Source organism: Gambusia affinis, linkage group LG07 (assembly GCF_019740435.1).
Source record: "Gambusia affinis linkage group LG07, SWU_Gaff_1.0, whole genome shotgun sequence".
NCBI lineage: Eukaryota > Metazoa > Chordata > Actinopteri > Cyprinodontiformes > Poeciliidae > Gambusia > Gambusia affinis.
Window position 1 is genome coordinate 27,406,599 of NC_057874.1, and position 23,389 is coordinate 27,429,987.

At 39.5% G+C, this 23,389-nt stretch overlaps 2 protein-coding genes and 1 long non-coding RNA gene across 4 annotated transcripts; 1 reads left to right on the plus strand and 2 right to left on the minus strand.

The window, feature by feature from the left end:
* The first annotated feature begins 1,172 nt into the window (after positions 1 to 1,172).
* Positions 1,173 to 15,009, plus strand: LOC122834228 (nuclear factor 7, ovary-like). Its single transcript, XM_044122445.1, has 4 exons — positions 1,173 to 1,275; positions 2,219 to 3,168; positions 5,095 to 5,101; positions 14,500 to 15,009. Exons 2-4 carry the CDS (start codon positions 2,236 to 2,238, stop codon positions 14,949 to 14,951), a joined length of 1,392 nt encoding a protein of 463 aa, XP_043978380.1. The 5' UTR covers positions 1,173 to 1,275; positions 2,219 to 2,235; the 3' UTR covers positions 14,952 to 15,009.
* nol8 (nucleolar protein 8) lies at positions 5,664 to 18,948 on the minus strand. Of its 2 annotated transcripts, XM_044122443.1 has the most exons (18): positions 18,867 to 18,948; positions 17,818 to 18,062; positions 16,778 to 16,840; positions 16,340 to 16,418; positions 15,021 to 15,177; positions 13,730 to 14,028; positions 11,707 to 11,963; positions 10,150 to 11,168; positions 8,876 to 9,049; positions 8,677 to 8,802; positions 8,482 to 8,572; positions 7,877 to 8,012; positions 7,708 to 7,791; positions 7,231 to 7,529; positions 7,004 to 7,154; positions 6,601 to 6,662; positions 6,355 to 6,437; positions 5,664 to 6,012 (listed from the first exon to the last, which is right to left on the minus strand). In XM_044122443.1, exons 2-18 carry the CDS (start codon positions 17,936 to 17,938, stop codon positions 5,953 to 5,955), a joined length of 3,261 nt encoding a protein of 1,086 aa, XP_043978378.1. In that variant the 5' UTR covers positions 17,939 to 18,062; positions 18,867 to 18,948; the 3' UTR covers positions 5,664 to 5,952. The 2 variants fall into 2 exon arrangements, with proteins under 2 accessions (XP_043978378.1, XP_043978379.1); XM_044122444.1 differs by lacking the exon at positions 18,867 to 18,948 and having other exon boundaries at positions 10,150 to 11,165.
* A 1,371-nt stretch (positions 18,949 to 20,319) lies between these two features.
* On the minus strand, positions 20,320 to 23,389 carry LOC122834229. The gene is made up of 3 exons (XR_006371157.1): positions 22,914 to 23,389; positions 21,990 to 22,046; positions 20,320 to 21,364 (listed from the first exon to the last, which is right to left on the minus strand). It is a non-coding gene; the product is annotated as an uncharacterized LOC122834229 (long non-coding RNA).

Here is a 23,389-nt window from a genome sequence, read left to right on the forward strand (position 1 = left end):
TATACAGAGTTATTTGCAGAATCATTTGCTACTTAGAATAATTTGATGCTGATGTGTTAAAATAAAAATTAGTTAACTGGACTTGTAGCCATTATTTTGTGCCCATTGTTGGACACCGCACGGCACGATCGAACCTGATCGAACCGTTATACCTAGGATTTCTGTCGGTTAATGTGTGGTCTCAGGTTTTGAAAATGGGCCGACAATCAGCCGACAGCTCTAAGATGGTATAGTGTGTGCTGGGCATTACACTAAGGAAATGAGGAAGGGAGGGTCAGTGGAGAGCACCGGAGTTGAGATGATAATTAAAATGAATAGTTTTAATTTATCGTACGATTAATTGATTTATCGTTTATCGTGACAGGCCTATAATATATATATATATATATATAAAACCAGTTACCAGAACGTTTTTATTCACACAAAGAGTTTGTACGTTCTTTACAAAGCCGTTTAAACATTGATGTCTACATCCATGGATTTCAGGCCACAAAGCTCATCCACGGTGTACAAACTATTTGTGTTCATTTGGTAGTGATCTAAGTCATTGTAAGAGATCGGAGGGAACTTGTCCACATCTTGGCATATTTTCCATCTCTGTCTCGTACGGATCAATCCCAACAGCAGCCATTTTGTTCATGTATTTCTCTTGCCCATTGATCAAGAGTGCAACTATATTTTCTTTTTCTTGGCCTCAAAGTCATAGTTTAGCTTTGCCTACCTTACCTACCAAGATGGCACAAATCACTTCCATTCAGAATTGTGGGAACTATGTATTGATAAAAGTTTCAATCAGAACTGAATTACTTCAGGCCAGAGGACAGTTTATTCATATTGCTTTTATTACAAGTTAAATTCTGATCTGAGCAGGAAAAAAACAAAGTGAGTTATATAGCTGCTCACAGGCTGAATGATGGACTTTGAAATAAAACTTATCTCAGTTATGGGTGAGGCAGCAGTTTGTACTTGCTGCCTCACCCAGTTTACAGATGCACTTTCACATGCATTGAAACCTAAATTTCAATGCAAATTTCAGATGCAAATTTCCAATTTGCATCTGAACAAACACAACTATAAGTGTGTCTAACTCGTAGTTCAGGTTAAACACACCTAAACTAAATCAAGGAGCAATTTATGACTGTTGGTTCCTGCAGACGATCAGATTCTCCTTCAGACCAAACTAGCAGCTTCCTCTGAGTGAGTCCAACTGTAGGGGAGAAAAGTGGAAACATCCAACTCTGCTGCTTCCAGCTGCTCACACTCCACACACTGAAGGTGAGTTGGATCAAGAACACTTTGGCTGCTTCTCTATCTTCAAATCTCAAGTCTAAACGGTTAATGTCTGGCTCACTTCTACACCAGTTGGAGTCGTCTAAATTACGATCTACTCTTCCCTATCTTGGGCATCAATATGGGCATCAATATGGGCAGGAACATGGGCACACAGTTGTTAGTCAGCAGTGAAGAACCTCAATATTTTGATGGACACAACTAAACCCAGATATTTGATATTTTCTTTTAGAAATTAATTGCTGACCCAAACATAATGAAAACTGTTTAGATTACATGATTACTTACAACTTTATCTATATTGTGGAATCATTAGAATTTAGATAATGCAATCAAAAGATGTAAACCAATAACCAGGCATGAACTTTATTTAATAGAAAATACCAAACAAAGAATAAATTACATATGCCAAACTAAAGTCAGTGATTCACACCATGTAGCCAAAGCTGTAGCTGATAGCTAGCTTTGCTCAGAGCTGCACAGCTTCTCACCTCCTTATGGGTTTCTTTTTTCTGACAGACATGCAGCTTGCAGGGCTATAAAATCATGGTCATTCTGCTCCTAAAGGTTATGCATGCTCTGGATTAAACTTATATTTACACTTCTGCACACTGAGCAGCTCTCTGAAAGCAAATGGCATTTTCGCTGGTGCACTTCAGTTGTTGACATATTTGGAGTTTGCAGTGACAGAAATCAAGAGCCAGTCTTCAAATGAGCTCCACTGTCAATCAAATAGCTTGCACACAATACAAGGCTTGATGCAGTTTGTAATTCCCCTGGAGTGAGTATGAAACATGGGGTGCAAATTCATCTCTCATACTGTCTTAGCAGTATGGGACAGAATTGGTTAAAGGTGCAAGAGGCTTTCAAATGAAGTTAGTAGAGGAGGGATGGGAGCCGTGACTGACTGGACCTTCTTTGTTTTCAGCTTCTCTTAGAGACAAAATGGCTTCCAGATCAGAGGAGGGTCTCTGCTGTCCAGTCTGTAAGGACATCTTTAAGGATCAAGTCATTCTGCCATGTTGCCACAGCTTCTGTAAGGAGTGTCTAAAGGACTGGTGGAGAGAGAAACTAGCAAGAGAGTGCCCAGTTTGTAAGAAACCATCAGTCACCAAAGATTCATTTTGTAACTTGGTTCTGCAGAACCTGTGTGAGACTTTCTTACAGCACAGAGATCAGACATTTTCAGAGGATCTCTGCAGTCTGCACTCTGAGAAACTCAAACTCTTCTGTCTGGACCATCAGCAGCCAGTTTGTCACATCTGCAGTCACTCAGATAAACACACCGGGCATAGATTTAATCCTACTGAGGAAGTTGTGCAGCAACTCAAGAGCAAAATTAAAGAATCTCTGGAGCCTATTAAAAATAACTTGGACCTCAGGAGGAAAGTTCTGGAAAAGGTTTATAGAACCGCAGACCACCTGAAGGTCCAGGCCCGACACACAGAGAGGCAGATTGTTGAGCAGTTTAAGAAGCTTCATCAGTTTCTAGCAGAGGAAGAGGAGGCCAGGCTGGCTGCACTGAGGGAGGAAGAGGAGCAGAAGAGAGGGATGATGGAGGAGAAGATAGAGGCTTTGAGCAGAGAGATAGCAGCTCTTTCAGACACAGTCAGAGCCACAGAGGAGGAGCTGAGAGCTGCAGACGTCTCATTCCTGCACAACTACAAGGCTGCAGTGGAAAGAGTCCAGCGCTGCCCCCTGCTGGAGGATCCACAGCTGCCCTCAGGAGCTCTGATAGACCAGGCCAAACATCTGGGCAACCTGGCCTTCAACATCTGGAGCAACATGGAGAACATGGTGACCTACACTCCTCTAGTTCTGGACCCAAACACTGCTCATCCAGGACTCCACCTGTCTGAAGATCTGACCAGTTTGACTGTAGGAGAGGAACAGCAGCTTCCTGATAATCCAGAGAGGTTTGGTTCAGGGTATTCTGTCCTGAGCTCTGAGGGTTTTAACTCAGGGAACCACAGCTGGGATGTTGAAATTGGAGATGGTGAAGAATGGGCATTTGGTGTGATAGAGTCTATTCAGAGGAAGGGAATCCTACAGGCTGAGTGGCTGGTTCTATGGTTCAATGAAGGTGAGTACTTAGCACGTTCCTCAAAAGCATCGACACGTCTCCAAGTCCAGAAGAAACTCCAGAGGATCAGAGTGAATCTGGACTGGGACAAAGGAAACCTGTCGTTCTCTGATCTGGATACTGACACACACATACACACCTTCACACACACCTTCACTGACAAGATGTTTCCATATTTCAACACTAGTCATGTAAAACTCCTACCAATGAAGATCTCAGTGACCAAACAGCAGCTCTGATGTTCTCAGAATGAAGAACAAAAAGTCCAAATGAAACCTTATTGATCACATGTTTTAATCAGGAAACTCTAAGTGATGTGATCTGATCATTTGCTTGTTTTCAGTTCAGATTCTGATCTTAATATTTTTTCTTAAATGTTTGAAGGCAAACCATTTAATATCAAGAAGAGAAATATCTTTACCAAGAGCCTGATGATATGTAATATTAAAGTATATGTGAACATATAGGTAGAAAGGAAGATAATGTAACTTTAATAAATTTACAAATGTGTTGGTAACTCTGGCAAAAAAGGTGGAATGAAGATAAGAAAGGAAGGTGTTTATGTAAAATACCAAAGTCTGTTAGTTAAAAAAAAATTGTGAGAGAAAGAGAAGGAAAGAAGTAATAATGATCAGCTCATACCTATTTAATGGACATTTTATGTCTAATTGGGAAAAATAGTGCATGTGAAAGATGTGGAGAGAAAGAAAATGTAGGACATGTATTGATGAATTATAAAATATGAGCCTAGTAAGTAATAATAGTAATAGTAAGAAGAACAGGAATGGTTTCTTAAAGGAACATTGGGAACTGAAGGAAGCAATATTTATTTATTTTCATAACACAAAATTTAAAAATAGAGTTTAATGGGTGTAAAGCAGCGTTACTACACACATGTACAGTAGGTGGCAGTATGAAAGTGATTCGCCATAAATAAGAATAAGAAAAGGCGAAATTCCTTCAGAGGGAGCGACACAGGAGGAGCGCATCTGACTGGTTTCACTTATCAGGAAGTTGGCCTGCTACGGTTTCAGCTTTAGTTTAGTTTCAGGTTAGAGTTATTTATTCTTGGTAATTGCTGATCAAAACCGGTTTTGGGTTTTGTTTCGGTTAAGGGAAGGGGAACTCCTATCGGTCAGCCCTCTGGCTAATTTTAAACGGGACTTTTGCTGTCTGGATTTTTATTAGACAGAAGAGACGAGTGGAGGGAAAGTTTTATTTCTTTGTTGTTTTCACCAGGGATTTTGTGTGAGTGTGTTTTTGTTAGGGAGCACATAAGTGTATTTATTTCTCTTTTCTCTATTACTACCCCACTCCAATTAGTTTATTTTATTTAAATGGATTTTAACTAGATTTCAGCTAAGAGGCTCCCGGCATATACATTTGTTTTAACCTTTGCCATTTTTGTATAATGAAATAAATTCTGTGATTACTCTAACCCTTAACTCAGGGTGTCTGTGAATTTGTGAACCAAATAAAATGTATCTAATTTGCAAGCATTTTGTTTATGTCAGCTGATTATTCCTCTGATTATAGTTTTGTCTTTAACAGTTTTTTCTGATCTGACCAGAACAAAATGAAACCTATTAATTAGTGACTTTTATAGTAGCCAAGAGATTTAATTCTGGGATGAAACACCTCAGTTGGAGCTGAACTGAAGCAAGTAGACTCAGTCTACTGAAAGACAAAGTCCCTTTAAATCAAGGTTAAAAATCCATTAGATTAGAGGTGCTTTGATTAATAATAAGTGGAAAACAGATTAATTCTGATCTGGATTATAATCTTAATTTTATTCTGTCACTGCAATGTAATGTTAATTATATTTTTATCACTGTAAGCTGTTGGGAATGTGCTACGCTAATAAACTTATTTTAACTTCCATCAAATCAAAAGTATAGATATAAAATGAGACAACCACCAGGTCACAAATCCAAAGGTATAATTCACATTTGTAATGAAATAAACAACAAAAACAAACACTGACTGAACTAAAAAAAAGTGTATTTTTTATGGAATAAAAGTTTTTCATACTCATTTGATAAAAGTGGGTTTTATTTCAATCATCCTGTCTGTCAGTGAATCTGAATCCAGAGTCCAAATTAATAGAAGCTGTAAAACATAAAATTTTCTGACATCACTGAACTGTGGAAACCCAAGAAGTACAGTGGTGGAAAAAAACAATCTATACTGTTCAAAAATTTAATCTTTAAAAGCAACAAGAAAATATATAGCCAAGCAATTTAAAGAGAATGAAACCTTTTAAAATACATAACAAACTGAACAAATTTTCAAATATTTCAGAAAATTATTTATTATGTTTTACAAAAATCAGACAGTCAGGAGTCATTAGATCAAAACTTTGAGATTTAATACTTCAGTAATGTGGGAGCAGAGTAAAAAATGTATTGACATAATACTTTAAAATATCTTGTTAAATTATTTTCACTTTCTGTCTCCAACACTTTATTATTTTTGCTTTGTATTAATAAGGTTTTGTTCATCTGCAGCACAAAACCGGTTCAAACTCAGCAGCGACTGAGAAAACCAAAACTCTTCAGAGACTACACTTCCCATGATCCTCAGGTCTTCCGAGAGCTATTCAGCTTCCTCCTGGCATCTCTGTGCTTCTTGCGGTATTCCTGAGAAAACGGATAAAAGCAGATTTATTTATTTCTTTATTCTGCCTTATTTGACAAGAGACAACTTTATTTCTGACTGTTCTGTTCTCTGCAGAAAGATCAGAGCTGAAATGTTCTGTGATAAACAACCATGTGGGTCAGACTTTTCATTTTCCTGCTTCTGATCATCTCAGATCCAACATGTAAAGATATTTCTGCAGCTTGTTTGATTTAAAGGAACTGCAGTTTGAAACAGATATTCATTCTGCCTCTAGAGAGCAACAAAGTAGACTTTAAGATCAGCTGTTTCAACCAGCATCACTCTGATCAGTTAAAGTAATCTCTGGTGGGGCTGATAGAAACCTGTCTGAGCGTGCTGGTCCTCTCCTCCCACCGCTCCCTCTGCTCCTCCAGCTGGGAGGTCCGACAGAACAACTTGGGCCCCTCTGAAGGACGAAACAGAGAGCTGAGATTAAACATGATTAAAGAAAACTCCAACAGAGGAGAAGAGTCAAGATTTAAAGATGTAATTCTGTCTAGAGCTCCAAACACAAATGAAAATCAAACCATCATAAAGTGTCAGTAAGGAGCCCAGAAGGTCGATCTCACCTGTCAGTCTGTGGTCATCAGAAGAGAAGAAGAAGAAATCAGGCTGTGATGGAGTCTCCTCCCTGTTAAAGATAAAAACGAATGGAAGAGATTTAATCTGAACTCAAAGTGATTATTTTATCTTCTCCAGAACCTCTAAAGAGCAAAACGTTACAGCAGGAAGATGAAGTGTTTACACAGATTAAATCTTTAATTGATCTATTAAGAAGAAACTCCATAACCGAGTTGTTGTTATGGAGGTTATTTATGATTTACTGATAGATTTATTCATCAATCACAAGAAAGATGGCTTGACTTCAATGAATCAAAGTCAAACCTGCTGGTTTCCTCTGATCACATTCAGGTTTGGATTACTGGAGAAAATAAAACCAAACTGCTGAAGTTTGCAGGATTTTTCACTCACTTTGTGTTTTTAGCTTCAACGCTGCTCTGCTCCTCCTCCTTCTCCTCTTGCTCATCCTCCTCCACCTCCTCCTCAGAGCTGCTGTCATGGAAACGTGGGTCTTGGTGCCAGGAGACCTTCGGCGCCTTCATCTTCTCAGCTTTGTACTCAGCTGTTGTGAAGATTGAAGAGATGAACAGAGATCTGCTCCCTGTGTGGGTCTGATGAGCAGAACTGATGAGACTCACCCGTCTCTCCGCTTCCAGCTGCTGACTCGTCTCCAAAGAAAGAAAATCTGAATCCGGAGGATTCCTCTGACTTGGAGCTGGGATCGGCTGACAGGAGGGAGGGCAGCAGCTGTTCTTCCTCTCCTCCTGCCTTTTCTTCCTCCTCTTCATCCCAGTTTGTCCCCTCCTCTCCCTCAGCAGAGCCGTCGTTCGTCTGGCCGAACACGGCCTTCAGGTCTCCGGACACCTGGAAATAAATCTCCTTGGAAACTTCAGGCAGCTTCTGAGCCTCTTCCCTCTTCTTCCTGCGGGCCGCTTTGCTGCGAACAGAACAAACCTTCAGGGTCCTGCTGGGAAAAGTCTGACTCGAGTTTAAAGTTCTGATGATTTGTGGATCTTCTGAGCTAAACTTTCACAGAATCTACACACAGATTCAAGTGATCAGAAGTCATGAGTGATTGTGTCAGTTTAATCAGAGGATGGAGGTGGCTCCTCTACCTCTCCTTTTTGGTTTCTTCTGTTTTGGTCTCGAATGCAGCGTGCTCCTCTTTGCTCGGGTCGTAGTGCAGCGCCGACACGTCTCTGCAGACACAAACACAACAGATTTTAATCTGTTCAGACTCCACCTTTCAGTCCAGGCGGAGCTGGAAACCAGACTGACACCCACCTGAACTGCTTGGCTTTGCCGGCCGTTTTGCCGCCGGCCTGTTGGCCGGTTCCAAGGACGCTCTGCAGGATGGACAGATTCTTCTTCTTCTCCTCCTCCAGAGCCTCTTCGTCCTCCATCAGACTCTTCTGAACTTCTGAAAAACAAAAAATGGAAAAGGTAACAGAGGGAGGTTCATATTGTCCGGCAGCTTCACTGCTGACTGGACAGGAACAGAGGAAGAAGTTCTCATTGGTTCTGATGGATCGGAGTGTGATCAGGTTGTTACAGAAGGCATGAAACAATGAACCTAAAAGAAAATCTAACTGGTTCTGATCTGACTTGTTCACTGACAACTACTGTCATGATAACAAATTCTGCTGGATGATAAATTGTCTCAGAAGTTATTGTAATAAACAATAATAATAATGCAATAAAAAATTCTCAAAAATCAATAAACTCTCATTTCTAATGAACTTTTAAATACTGGAATAGGATGACATTTTAAATATCCAAAATAAATAAAGAAAAACAATAAAACTGTCCCTCAAAAAAAGGAATATTGAGACAAAAACACCAAACTCAAGACTTTTCCACCAACATCCCTCCTTCCTCTTCCTCCTGACCTGTTTCCTCTTCCTCCTCCTCTTCCTCCAGAAAGCGGGAGTCCAACCGGAATCGCTCGTCCGTCCCAAAGCGAGACTGTAGCGCCATCAGCTGGATGACAAACAAACATCTTGGTTTCAGAACCAGAACCAGGACTTTAACTAGACCAGACTGAGGCAGCACTACAGTTCATGATCTCCACATGACAACCAGACCTTTTGTCCAGCTGGACCTTCAAACTCTGGCCTGATGTCAAATCTGCTGCCATCCTCCTCTTCACCACCTTCCTCATCATCTTCACTGTCAGCAAACAGCTGCGGACCCGACGGCTTCAGGCGCTCCTGAAAACAGGCAGAGGTGCTGAAGCTACTGGGACGATTAGAGCTGAGCAAACGCTCTCAGATCCTCACTCACTGCTTTGTGTGGGGCGTTCTGATTGGCTGCTGCTGCTCCCTCAGCTGTGGCTTCGTCTTCTGATTGGCTGTCCTGGAACAGGGGCTTCTTTGACTCTTTGACAACTTCCTGCTTTTCCTCCTCATCGTCTGAACCAAAGACGATGCGTTTCCCTGTGGTTGGAGGCGGAGCTTCCTGATGGAATAATAAAATAGGATTAAACAAAAAGATTAACAACCCTGACCATCCTTTTATTGAGGCTGACTTGGGAAAACAGAGTGTCTTCAGTCAGAGGCTTCTTAAAATTTGCTGTAATACAGACCGCTACAAGAGATCTCTCCTGCCAACGGCCAATCACAATCTACAATAACTCTGAAGAATTCGAATTAATATGAGTTACAACAACATTTAATTTCCCTTTGGGATCAATAAGGTAAATTTGAATTTGAAACCAGGAAATAAAGTTTCTTGCGTCTTTATTCAACTGAAAGTTTACCAAACAGCCCAGTAAGAGGCTTCTGGCCGAAACACGGTAAAGATGGCTGCTCAGCAGAGAGACTCCCCAGACGACCGGAGAAATTATTGAATTACTCCCGTTCAGCTGAGTAATATTGCCTTGAGAAAGCATATACACATATCATGTCAGCTGTTTGGGATTCCCCTCCATGCTTACGTCACATTTTCTGTCATTTTCACATTCAACAGGCTGCCTTCTCGCTCCCAGTCAGGGAAATCCCCTCATGCTGCGATAAAAGGGCCAAGACAATCCAACATGTTCATGATTTTAGATCTGAGCGATCCAGATGATCTACATAACACACCACACATTGCGGGATGATCGGTTACTATTATCGAGTCGACAATCTTAGAACTCTGAATGTTCGTAAGGCGGAAAATCAGGGCAAAAATGTAAAAATTGTGCCATGTGAAACCCTGTCTTATGTTATTCCTTCTCATACTTCCATTGTGGTGGAAGCTGGATTGTACAAAGTAATTGTAATTTTCCTTTCCAAATAAAAGATTAATAAAAAAAAAAAAAGCCCAGTAAGTTATTTAGGGGAAGTTAAGTGCGCTAAATATTTTCAAAGTTAGCAAAAACGTTAAAGTATTAAATGAAATCAGTTCCACTTTTAGCGCTTTAGTGGAAGTGTTCAGATTATTAAAACAAATACTGAGGTCTGGAATCAGAGGAGATTGTTGTAAAGAGCAACGATCCTCTTTCATCCAGGATATTCAGAACAGACTGGACACCAGAACCACAGCGAGCTACCAGTTGGAAAACCAGGAACACCCACCAGGTTGGCCAGAGCTCTCTGGATCAGCTTCTTATGCTCCTCAGCCTCCTTCTGCCTCTGCTGGACAGCAGCCAGCCTCCTCATGTTGGCCTTCCTCTGCAGCTCCTCTTCCTCCTTGGCTGCCAACGCCACGCGGGGAGGAGCTACTTCCTCCTCTTCCTCTTCCTCACTGCCTGCCGCAGGAGCTGGAGGAGGAGCTGCTCCAGCCTCCTGCTCTTCTTCCTCAGAGGAGCTGCTGGATGAAGGCTGATCTTCCACAGATATCATCTTTTCTTCCTCTTCCTCATCTTCTTCACTCCCAGAGGAAGAGTTGGTCTGTGACTCTCTGAGAGCTTCTGATGTTTCTCCATGTTTCTGTCTCTCGCTGCCTGCAGCTTCGTTCCGCTCATGTTCCCTCTTCCTCCTCAGACACCCGTCAGTTTGAGAAGTTTCCGGCCCGGTTTCCTCTGAGGGCTGCAGAGACGCTGATGTCACTCCTTCTGCTTTCTTCTTCTTCTTCTTGTGTTCTTTGTCGTCGCTGCTGCTGTCCTCCCCCATGATGGAGGCGAGGATCTCGTCGGGGGTGATGGGTTCCTTGCGTGCAAGTCGAACCGGGAGGCCAGACTCCGGTTTCAGTCCGGATCCGAGGAAGCTGGGAACTTTGCTCTCAGCCAGCCTCTGTAAATCAGCCAAGGAGATCCTCAGATGGTTGGAGTTGGCAGAAAACAGGGCTGGAAAATCAAAATCTGAAGACGAGTCTGAAGAGTTTCCCTCCTCCTCTTCATCATCCTCGTCACTGTGTGAATCTGATGAGTGCTTTATCGCAGGGCGGACGCCAGCTGGGTTCTCTCTCTGCAGAGAGGATGAGTTTTTACTGGAGGAAACGTCTCCAGGTGTAGTTTTTCTTTTCATTTGTCTCTTCTTGTCTGAAAACTGCTGGGCTGTTGGTGATGAAGGTTTCTCCTGTGGGGGGGCAGGTGGATTTCTTCTGGATTCAAACAGTTCATCTGTGCCAGCAGAGTCATAGTCTTCCTCATCTTCTGGAATCAAATGGAGAAATCAGGGCAGGTCAAAGGTTAGTTTTTACTTTTTGCTGTTTCTAAGGTTGTACTTTGAAGCAGTGGTCCCCAACCTTCTTAGTTGAGCGGACCCGGTACCAATTGGTCCACGGACCAGTGATTGGGGACCACTGCTTTAAAGAGCTTCATCAAAGCCTTCATTGACTCCTGAATTTCAGTGAAGTTTTTTCTACTTTTTTAATGTTCCCATTTCTTCCTAAACCCTGAAGGCCCACCAGGTTTTCCCTCCAGGTGATATTTTGTCAGATTCTTCTCATCTCAAGATGTCCACCAGGAATGCAGACTCCTCTGAAATCAACACCAGGCTTCTTCTCTGCTCAGTGAAGTCTGGACTGTAGAGCTGGTTCTCCAGAGTAATCCAGCCTCATGAGGTTCTACCAGCTAGTGATGATTCTGTACTTGATGTCTCTCAGGGATCAAAGGTCATTCCTTTAAATGACTGGGATGACATATTGATGACATATTGATAGAAAATCCCCGTTTAAAGAATTTCTGTTACCGTTGGGTCCTGATTTCATGAGGTAGTCGAGTCCCACCACTTCCAGGTTGTCGTCGTCTTCCGCCTCCTGCTGCAGTGCATCATGGGAGCTCTGCTGGGCGGCCGCCAGAGTGCGGATTTCCTCGTCCGAATCGACGTCGCTGTCAAGGAACCACCTCTCCTCCCTCTGAGCTGCTCTGTGATTGGTTGGGAGATCAGCGCCGTTGGTGAGCTGATGGACTTCAGTGTTTCTGTCGGAGTTCTGGGCCCGTTCGGATCTAACAGAAGAAGAAACGAAGAAACGTGGATTATAAACCTGCTCTACATGTTTCATTACTGTTCCTCTTCATCTGTTAGTGTGTTAGTTGTTGTGAATCGTGTAACTTTAGTTTTTTGTGTCTATGTGGACCACTAGTCTGCTAAACAACCAGTAAGCTTTAAAAAATGAATTAATCTTTTGTTGCAGGATCAGAACCCTGACAATGATCACACTTACTCAGTGTGACCTCATCTAGAGGGCGCCCCTCACCTCCGTTTTTGTCGTTTGCACCACGCTGGGCGCCAATTGGTTGGGAACTAATCAGTGGCAGAAAATATAAACTTTAAATCAACACAAACTCTCTCTTCCCAAGACGTAAGAGAGATTTTAATGGTGCATCTCCATACAAGTCTTAGTCAAAGGACCCCAAAGTTTCCACATTTTGATATTCACGGAACGAATACAGATCGATTTCCACGTCTGTCTGTGTGTTTTAAATTGTCCAGTAAAACTATTGGACCTACATAAAATCCTGTGGTTCTAATTCCACTGGTCGCTTCCAGAGTTTCACAGAATCATCACTGCTGGAGTTTCTCATAACAAGGCCATGTGATTGTTTAAAATAAAGCCTCAAAGAATCTTTCTACATCTGGACAAGTTCTATTGTTTTTCCTGGCAGCTGCAGTTCTTAAAGAAATCCAAAAAACTTCTTTCTGATTAAAACATGCTGCCTTTATCAAAAAATACAATCATTCTTCAGTGTTTGGAACTCCGGTGGAGAAACAGGCCCACAGCATCACAGATGTTCCACCATGCTCAACAGTAGGCATTACATGCTTTAATGGTTTTAAACTGAACAGTGGAACATCAAGTTCTAGTAAATTGACAATAGACTCTCTACCTATTTTGACGGCACATGCTTACAAAATAAGTCACAATAGATACATTTGTATTAAAATATCAAATCAATCATCTAATCTGAATTGTTTTCTACATGTTTGGGTCAGTACTGAATTTCCGTAAGACAAAAATGAAATATCTGGGTTTAACCGAGTCAGCCATGATGACACCCAGATGGAGCAGGAGATATAATATCATTTTAGCTATTTGACACTTTTGGCTGTATGTCTCTAAGACAAAATAATATATTCGAGTCCATACAAACCACAACTTTCAGGTTCCAGCCCATATTCACATCAACAAAAGAGATGACAGAATACAACCAGAAGTTAACTGGACCTTATTAAGAACCTCTCAAGATTATTTAGTCTCCATATCCGGGTTTAACCTGCAAATTTTAAACTCGAGTCTCTGCCTCTGCTGCCTCCATAAAGGTGGGTTTAAAATGTTATCTGGGCTGATAGCAGCCTCTGATTGACCCTGCATATCTAATTTATGGACCTCATTAAATCAGCTCTAAGGAGCCTCTACAGAACCGCCTCAAGGTCTGATTGCAGCAAACATGACAGGCTGCAGGAAACTGGAAGAGCCAAGGAGGCTCCAATAGAAAACTAATCAGTTTGGGAAAAAGCTGAGAAGAATCACCACAAACCAAGTTTTAAATGAACCAAAGTAGGACACTGGGTTTCTGTATGCGAACAGAACCAACAAGGCACACTGAGGTTAGAGATCCATCAATCTATCTTTTATCAGAACCGGGCCGACGACAGACCATGAAAACGTTTTTCCTCAACATTCATGAGATGTTGTCACATCAACATAGTGCTAATTTGTGCTTTGCTGCTTTGTTCCTTGGGAACAGATGAGAAAATGTTAAAAAGTTACCGGCTCCTGCTGAAAGCATCAAGGGAGTCACCCGGATCCGTGCGACTCTTCTTGGGTTTGATTGGCTCGTATGGGGGGAACTCCCCCCTCCTCCTCTTGCTGACGTCATCATCCCCTCCCTCCACCTGCCAGGTGAGCTGGGTGACTGACAGAGTCTTATCTGGATCGGTCCGGTCCAGTTTGCGGATGTTGTGGCAGTACTTTGATGGGTCGTACTTCACTGTTCGAGCTTTGCTGCCTTTCTGACACCTGAGCTGCAGCACAGGAAGGACTCGACCGAATTTACTGACCACCCAGTCCTGAAACCAGAGAACAGAGTCAACATCTCTACCTACATGCACAAACCTGCGTTTCATAGAGACCAACAGATGAAACCAGTAAACATGTCCGTATGGAGCTCAGATTAAAACACCTGATTCTGTCTTGAGCAAAAAGTAAAGTATGAGAAAAAGAAGTCAGAGAATAATAAGCATTACATTAAAAACACATTTAGCGACAAAAACTGAGTTGTTGAGAGCTGAGAGCTGCAGACGTCTCATTCCTGCACAACTACAAGGCTGCAGTGGAAAGAGTCCAGCGCTGCCCCCTGCTGGAGGATCCACAGCTGCCCTCAGGAGCTCTGATAGACCAGGCCAAACATCTGGGCAACCTGGTCTTTAACATCTGGAGCAACATGGAGAACATGGTGACCTACACTCCTCTGGTTCTGGACCCAAACACTGCTGGGTCAAAGGTCATCCTGTCTGAAGATCTGACCAGTTTCACTAGAGAAGAGAAACAGCAGCTTCCTGATAATCCAGAGAGGTTTGATGAATGGGAATCCATCCTGAGCTCTGAGGGTTTTAACTCTGGGAACCACAGCTGGGATGTTGAAGTTGGAGACAGTGAAGGCTGGGTGCTCGGTGTGATACCAGAGTCAGTCCAGAGGAAGGGAGAGATAGAGTCTGGATGGTTGGCTATATGGTTATATAGAGGTAAATATAAAGCAGAGTCTCCACCAGCTCCAGTCACGTTTCTCTCTGTCCAGACGAAGATCCAGAGGATCAGAGTGAATCTGGACTGGGACAGAGGAAAGCTGTCGTTCTATGATCTGGATACTAACACACACATACACACCTTCACACACACCTTCACTGACAAGATGTTTCCATTGTTCAACACTTGGAAGAAAGTAAAAATCCTCCCTATGAAGATCTCAGTGATCAAACATCAAACTCCGTGAGGTTTTCATATTTAGATGAGGAACATCTCAGCAGATTTATCAGGAACAGGAAGAAGCTGACAAACCAACCTTACATCCTGGTACTTCAGATCCCGGCACCGCAGCCTTCATGGTGAAGTTTTGGACTCCAGCTTTGCTCCATGTATCCAGAAGTTTCTGCTTCTTTGCTTCTTTTACAGATCTTTGAAGATGATGTTCTGCTGCCTCCTGACGCTCCTGAGCCAACCTGCAGCACATTTATTAATTGACTTATTATTTTGAATCTCAACCAACGACTGCTGGAGATCAGCAGGTCTGCTGCAGCTGGTAAACAGAACATTATCTCAAAAACACTGAAATCAAACATTATAAAATATATTCAAGGGTTTAATCACATGGGATCTTTTTCTCTCTGGTAATTAAAGCATCAGATTCTTGTTCATCAGAACTGATTCTGTTAAAATAATCGAGATTTTAAACAATTGGACTGGTTTAGGTTTGTAAGAAAATACTAATTATTTCCTGAAATACTTACACAAGATTTTAAATGGTAAAATGTTTATTTTATTGTTATCAAAGTTGAGGCAGAGTATTTATTTAAAACAAACTAATGTATTGTAGTGTTCATTTCTATATGAGGGAATAAATAAATTAAGGAGAACAAGCTGTGATAAATTTGTTTTTACTGACTGTTGATTAAAGTTTCACTGAGAAAATTGAAAGGAAAATTGATGCATCATAGCCTTGATTTAATAATGTCTTGTCCATGTTTATCTTTTATATAAAATATATTTATAAGTAGAGTTTCTTTTCTTTCCATTGAAAGTCTCTGATGTTCTCATTCTAACAACCGATGAATTTGTTTTTGGACAATGTGCAATTAAAGATGCTTTGGACCAAATTGAGTTTAAGGTCGTTTCCATCAATGTGAGTTAAGAAAACAGGTTAATATCATAAAACCTACAATGAAAGTTGATATATGCTCTATACAATCACTATACAGTCATAAAATTGCAATATAAACAGCACTAGATGCCATTTTTAATTAACTGACCACTGGTGATAATCAGCCAACTTATCCTTAAATCAGCTCTGATCTGTGATGAATTTCTGAACTATTGAAGCACTGAGTTTTATTTTTATTTTACTGATTTATTCAAAACTGATTTGCAAATCAGAAATTAGAGAATTGAAAATCTGTATCAGCTGGTAAAATCCTGATCAGTGCATCCCCACGTCAGACAAAACTATTTTTTCAATCCGTAAATCCAGCAGCTTTTTAAAATATTTTCATTTGTAAATAGGCCACAGACATAAATCTTTCTCTGCTTCCTGAATTTTATAACCAGATCTTCTGTATAAAATGAAATTTCCCTCCCCAGGATGTGAAGTTCAGTAATAAAATGAACCTGTGGAGGAAGCTCTCCTTGGCTGCTTCAATCTGCAGAGTTCCTCCTTTCCATTTGGATTTATTAAGAACCGTCATACCTGCAGAGAAAACACAAAGACGTAAAATGACCTGAACTCTGATGTCATATAAATCTAAGATAGTAAACAGAAAAACTGGGAGATGGAGAAAATTTCACCTCCTCTGAATTTGTTCTATTGAGGTTCAGCACTGATTAATTTCATTAAGAACTTCCTACATCATTGTCATCAGCAGGATGCCCTTTATTTTAGATAAAAATCTATAACCTGATTGTTCTAAAGATCATAAATAAATATTACATGTCTGACAATATCTCACTTTCATCAGATCACAGGATGAAGTTATTTTATCTTACAGAGAAAGTTTCCTGCAGATGCTTTAAGGTGGAAATATTGACTGTAGAAGTTTCTTCACTTACATTTCTTGAGGTCTGCTTCAGAAATGTTGATGTTGATGTAGGCGAATGTTTTGTAAGGAACACCTGCAGGACAAAAATAAGACAATAACATCAGGACATCTGATGGAGCCGTGGCAGGAAAAAGGGAGGATGTTCTCTAAGAAGAATCCTGATTTTAACCAGAAACCCTTAAAGTCATTCATTTCCTGGTTTGATTGGAAAATATTGCAGAATATTTAAGGATTCAACAGAAATAAATATTCAAAGACAAATTATATCCATTAATTTGGTTGAAAGACTACTCAGTTTTCAATGCAGTTTTGATGTGAAATTAAAATAAATGATGTAACAAAACTGAGAAAACTGTTTATATTGAGAAGTATCTAAATTAGATAACATTTAAACATAAAGATGATTTATGATGTTGGTTTCAGAAGTTTTGTTTATAAACTGTTGTTAAGTTTAACCCTCATTAAATAGTCATCTGGGTGCCATCATGCAAGAGAAAAAAAAAACTAGAAATGCACAATATATCAGCGTAAACATTGCTGTTAGTCATTTCTTTTACACATTGGATTCAGCCCAATAAGTAAAAATTGGGACAATATTAATATCTTATATTTATTTCCACCCTGTTCTTGTTTGGTCATGTGACTGTCATAGTCATGCAGTGCAGAATTGTAGGGTGTTTAACTGAAGCAGTGAAGAAATATTCATATCACCACAATACACTGAAATACTCAAAAAATTTAAATATGCGTTCCGATGAGGCTCCTTTGGCAGATTAAACAGAAACTTTAGCCAATAATATTTCAGAAGCTTTTAGACATACTTTCTTATGCCCATATTTCTTAATTATAATGCTTTTTATTTGTCTTATGTATTAAGATCTTTATCTTAAAGCTCATGTTTTCATTAACTGCCTCACTGAGTGAGAGTCTTACTGATTCTCATTTGTTATACATGACAGCTATGATTTTGAATAACTTCCAGTTGGTGGTTATGACATTAAAACACATGAACTTATTTTACAAGTCTCAGACCATCAGGAGCATTCTCACCCTCCTCATCCCTCCTGGTCCGCAGCTCTACATCCTGAACCTCTCCGAACTTTCCGAACCGGTCCTTCAGATCCTTCTGGGTCACCGTGTGGTTCAACCCGCCAATGTAAAGCCGCCGCATTGTGCCGAATCCACAAAACCAAAGTCACTTCAAGAACAGCAAACACCAGCAGCCTATAGCAAACACGGCCATCCAGACATCTACTGATGTGTGAGGAGCAGCATCAGTTATTTCAGCAACAAACCTTAAAGGAGACAGAGATGTTAGAAAATGGATCAGCTTCTTATGTGAACAGGCATTTCTGTTTTTATAGTCAAAAGGTATTTAGGGTTTAATCATTTTTCTCTGAAAATATATTTAAACTGTTCAACTCATTAGTTCTTCAACATTTTTGTAGGTTACTTTGGATAATCAGTTTAATAACAGTAAAAAAAAGTTTATATATATTACCTCTAACTGATCTGTCCTGGTCTGGGTTCGTGGGATTGATAAAAATTTAATCAAACCAAACTATACAATAAAAAAACAATATTGCTCGATCTTTATGAAGCTACGTAAACAGTTTAAGGGTTTATGAATAGGAGAAAAACATAAAATATTCAAAATACATTGAACATAAGTCTCAGGTTGCTTGGAGGAGGATGAGAAACATTGTTACAAATTCAAACAGTAGTGGGAATAAAATTTAAAAGAAACTGCGTGTTGTCTAAGTGCAAACAGATCAAATGGATAAAGGAGCTGACGGCACAGTCATAGTGGTCGTTCTGTCCTTTTTAAATGGATTACTGAGGTCCACAGGAGGAATCTGAAATTAAAATCCAGGTTTGAGATATTTTTGCAGGTAACATTAAGCTGTTTTACAGGACAGAGGAACAGAAAACAAGAGAATAAACTCGTGATCATTTCATGTTCAATATTAGATTGAAACACAGATAGACTGAGCAAAGTAAGACAACCTCATGTACAACGAACACACACCTCAAAAAAAATATTAATTCATTTTCAAATCTACAGGCTGACAGCAATAACAGAAATTTCTAATGTTTACCTCACATGTATTCAGCCGGTGCTTCGCCCTTTCGAGTCCGACTGACATTTACTTCCGGTAGTTTACCTGAAAACGTTCCGTGTACATTGTACTTTATATTGATGTAAAAAAAAAACACAATGCCAGCATTTAAAAGATTAAAAGAAATATTTAGAGGAAAACTAATTTTAATTTAAAAATGTAGGACATATACAAAATTATATTCCGCCAAGTGAAAAAGACTGTTTCTCGGATTTTCTCGAGATATTTCCTGTGTCCTATGAAGAGGGGATGAACCGGGACACTCAGGCAAGATAAATAAAAAGTTTTAAATTAGGCTTTTAATGCTTGAAAACAACTTTAATGTGGCCGAATTTATTGTACATAATTCTCTGATTACGTATAAATTTAACTTTATAGTGTTTCTTAATAAATAAATACGGTAAATGGAAGTTTTTGTTGGTTATTTTTCTGAACATGACAGTTCTGAAATAAAATATTAAAAATGTATCTTCCACAGAGGTGGACAAAGTATCCAGAAATTATGAAGAAAGAGAACTACTTCAACACAGTTCTACTCAAGTAAATGTAAAGAGCAGCTATGGAGGTAAATTTGTTTCACAATTATTCATGTCAAACAATACAAAAATATTTATAATCAAAACGTTTGGATTTGGATTAAAAACTTCTCAAAGAAACTGGTCAAAACTTCTTTTTTTTTAAAGCTGATGCAAGGGTTGAATATTTTCACTCTTAAATTTTTATCACATTTCAAACAAAAATTTCAATGTATTTTATTGAGATTTCATGACAGACCAATACAAAATAGAATGAATGTTACATTTATCTATTTAAACCACATGTAAAGCAGTGGTTCCCAAAGTCGGTGCTTGAAGGTCGGCATCTCTCCCTGGTTTCACACACCTGGATCCAATGATGGCTCATTAGAGGCCTAAGAAGAACATCGACATGCTGAAAAGGTTCCTACCACCAGGGAGAGAACTACAACATGCAGGATGTCGGCCCTCAGGGACTGACTTTGGACACCCCTGAAACCTCCTCTTGATTGGAGGTTCACCTTCCCCAGCCGATGTTAAAAAGAAAAAATGGACAAAAAGTTTGTGGAGACTAAAAGCTGGTTGCTATTTATTTATTTATTTACATCCCAGCTTTACTGTTAAGTCTGTTAAAATAAGACAAAATGACTCAAGTTACTTCCATCTTTCATGATATCAAATTATTCTAACATTCAGATTTCGTAATAAATACTAAGATATTAGCTTAATATCTGAAAAAAATAAAGCAGATCTATTTTTCTAAAATGCATTTAATTTCTAAAAGCAACCAAAAAAAATCTGAAAGAATATAAAATCTAGTAAATAATTTACAGGTTTTACAATAAATACAGTATCAAAATAAATTGGTGTAATATATGCTGAAAAATAAAGCACATTGGTTTGTTTTTCTCCTTTTTTATGAATTTACCATTAAATTTGTAAAAATACAAAACATCTGATTGGAAGTGCAAAATGTTGAATGTTTGAAGCAAGGAAACCAGTCTCTCTCAGTAACTGTTCCTGAGGTTTTTGTGCTGCTCTTCAGGGTTGACTGACTCCAAAAGAGGATCACCAGAAACATTTGTAGAGGCTTCACCTGCGTCCTGGCTTTCAGTTTGTTGGTCCTGAGTTGGAGGCGGGGCGAGGCTCAATGTTTGGTCCATTTTTAGAGGGTTCTTCCTCTGAACGTCTGAATCATCTCCACAACAGACATGATGAATGCATTTCCATGCCTTTCTGAGATCGTCTTTTTGATTTTCCTAGAACGTGCCAGGGTTTGTCTGAAACACCGTATAAGCTTGTAAGTAACTAGTGGGTTGTCACTTTTTATTATCTTAAACAGCCTTTAACTACATCATCATTGCCACAGAGAAGTTGGAAGATGTCTCAGCAGTTTTCTTTCCATCTCGTCGAAAAAGACAAAATCTATGTCCTTTACTTCTTCCCAGACAGGTTCATGTGCTTCATTTTATAAGCAGCATAGCTAGATCTATAACTAGAATTTTTTCCACCATACCTCTCCTTTCATATTTGGTTCCACGTTTGGTTTCGCATCACTCAAAAATTGTTCAGGATCCATGCCTGCCCAAGTATAATCTGCACTCAGACAATTTTCATCTGAATACAAGTCCTCATTAGGAAAAAAAAGTCTTCATGATCTTTCTTTTTGTAGATGCAAACATTTTCCTTGGAGGAACAGGATTCTCCAAGTGACGTTTGACTTTTTCCACAAAACAGTGACCATCTGGGTAATCAACTAGTGCCATTAAATGCAGTCCAGTAGCAGAGTAGAATGCATCTCTAGCGATAGTTTAGAAAATCTTTTCACTTAGTTCTTCTGACACCTTTGAGAGAACATCCACATTTAATTCTAAAACTTTAAAAGGCTCAAATTTTCCATGGACTTTCAGTGAAAAGTTGTTTCTCAGTTGACCTTGTTCAGGGTGTAAGTCTAGAAAAACTCTAAACAAAGGAAAAGGGTACTCAAGTTTAACACAGACACAGTTCAGGTTATGAGCCAACATTTTACAAAACACTTCCAAATTGCATTACAGCAGGACATCACCTTTCTCATTAGCGTCTCACCAGTTGCAAATAGCTCTTTGATGAACAACATCGTTGAGTAATTTGGATGAATTCTGACAGCTAAAAAAAAAAATATGCTAGGAGTGCGCCAATTGCCGTTTTCTGGACAATGTTTAAAAAGTCTGACCTGTCAATTCTGATTTTGGCTGATACTGATTTTTTTTTTGTCTGAATGTCGCTAAGTGCAGAAAAAAAGTCGCTGAATTGGCAACAGTGAAGTGACTATATGACTTTATGCTATGAGAGAAATAATCTGTGAATATATCAATCTCCTCCACAGATTATCTCTCGTGCAATACTGTCACGACATATTGAGTTTCAACAAATATGTACAAAAAAAATATTTATCATAAGAGTTAGATAGTTGAGCATTAAACATTATTGGAAAGACACAGATAACAAAACATTACATGTATGTTATTCTAGAAAACATCATACATTTATAAATTTAAATTAAAGGTTTACCAGGTTGAGTAAAATAAAAACAAGTGTGGACACACACCCATTATAAAGATGTGCAGTTGCTTGGCAGGTAAAGTTCAGGACTGTCTGGATGCAACTGTTGAGAAAACAAAATGAGAGAATATAAACACCAAAACATGCAAGTCTTCCAATAATTAAATAAAATCAACAGAAAAGTACTATTTACAGCAGATAGATTTTATGGTAGGCTACAAGTAACCCAAAATAGGTTGCAAGCAGGTATATCAGTAAAAACTTAGAATTGCAAGAAAGAAAAAAAATCTCCCCCCGAGCCCCCACACCCTCTTGAACCTACGTTTGTCTGTCCCCTGGGCTAATGGTAAAACTCAAAACTTAACACATATGATCTGGGCATGGAAACTATATTTATCGAAGCTAATTGACCACCTGCATTCATGTTCACAACTGGGAGATCAAATCATGTTTAGTAAATAAGACAACCGTAGCATGACATTTTTAAAAAGCACAATTGCGACAAGCAACATTACACCATGAACGGTTAGCTTTCACGCGCCTATTTTAGTTTGAAAAAAATAAATAGAGACCATATAGCCGTAGCCGAAAGCTAGGTCAAGAGAAACTAACACAGCAGAAGTTAACTGTCATACATACCGGTATTTAAGAGAGCTATGTGGCAAATATTATTTTAAAGATGGACAAATGAAAACCAGGTAGAAAGTGGAACTCATCATGAGATAACGACATTAATGGACGCTACTCTGAGTTCGGTAAAAAAAAAAAAAAGGACAAATAATAATATAGCAGCGAACGCGTTTCTTTTACAAACAAACACATCATTTTAAAACAATATATAATTTTTTTTTGTTAAAATAAGACTGCAAAATAGTTTGCTATTATATACTCGCGAAGTCAAACATCAACTAACTACAAATATTTCAAAACATTGTACACATAAAATGTGTTCTGATGTGTTTTATATTACCACGGAGGTGCCAGAAAAGTTCCTCCAACTCTTAATCCAACCGAAGTCCAAAACACAGATGTTCCAGGGTCCGGTTAGTGAGAGCTTGAAATATCGTCAGACCAGTTTTCGCGCTTCGGAAAGGTTCTTCTTCCCATGATGCAATGCGTAAAATTGAAAATATATAGTTCAATGAAGATAAATATAAAACAGTTTCCACCAGCTCCTCTCATTTTTCTCTCAGTCCAGAAGAAGATCCAGAGGATTAGAGTGAATCTGGACTGGGACAGAGGAAATCTATCGTTCTTTGGTCAGTCTTTAATGCTGAAAATGATCAAATGTTACAGGTCATACAGAGTGAATTTCATCGTCCAACGCTGAGCTCCACTCAGCTCATCTTAGGGGTGACACCAAGTGAAGCAAAGATAGTAGAGCGAGTTCTGCTTTATTTTCTCTCATTCTGCTCCCTTTCTAAGGTGTCGGCCTGCCTTAACCAG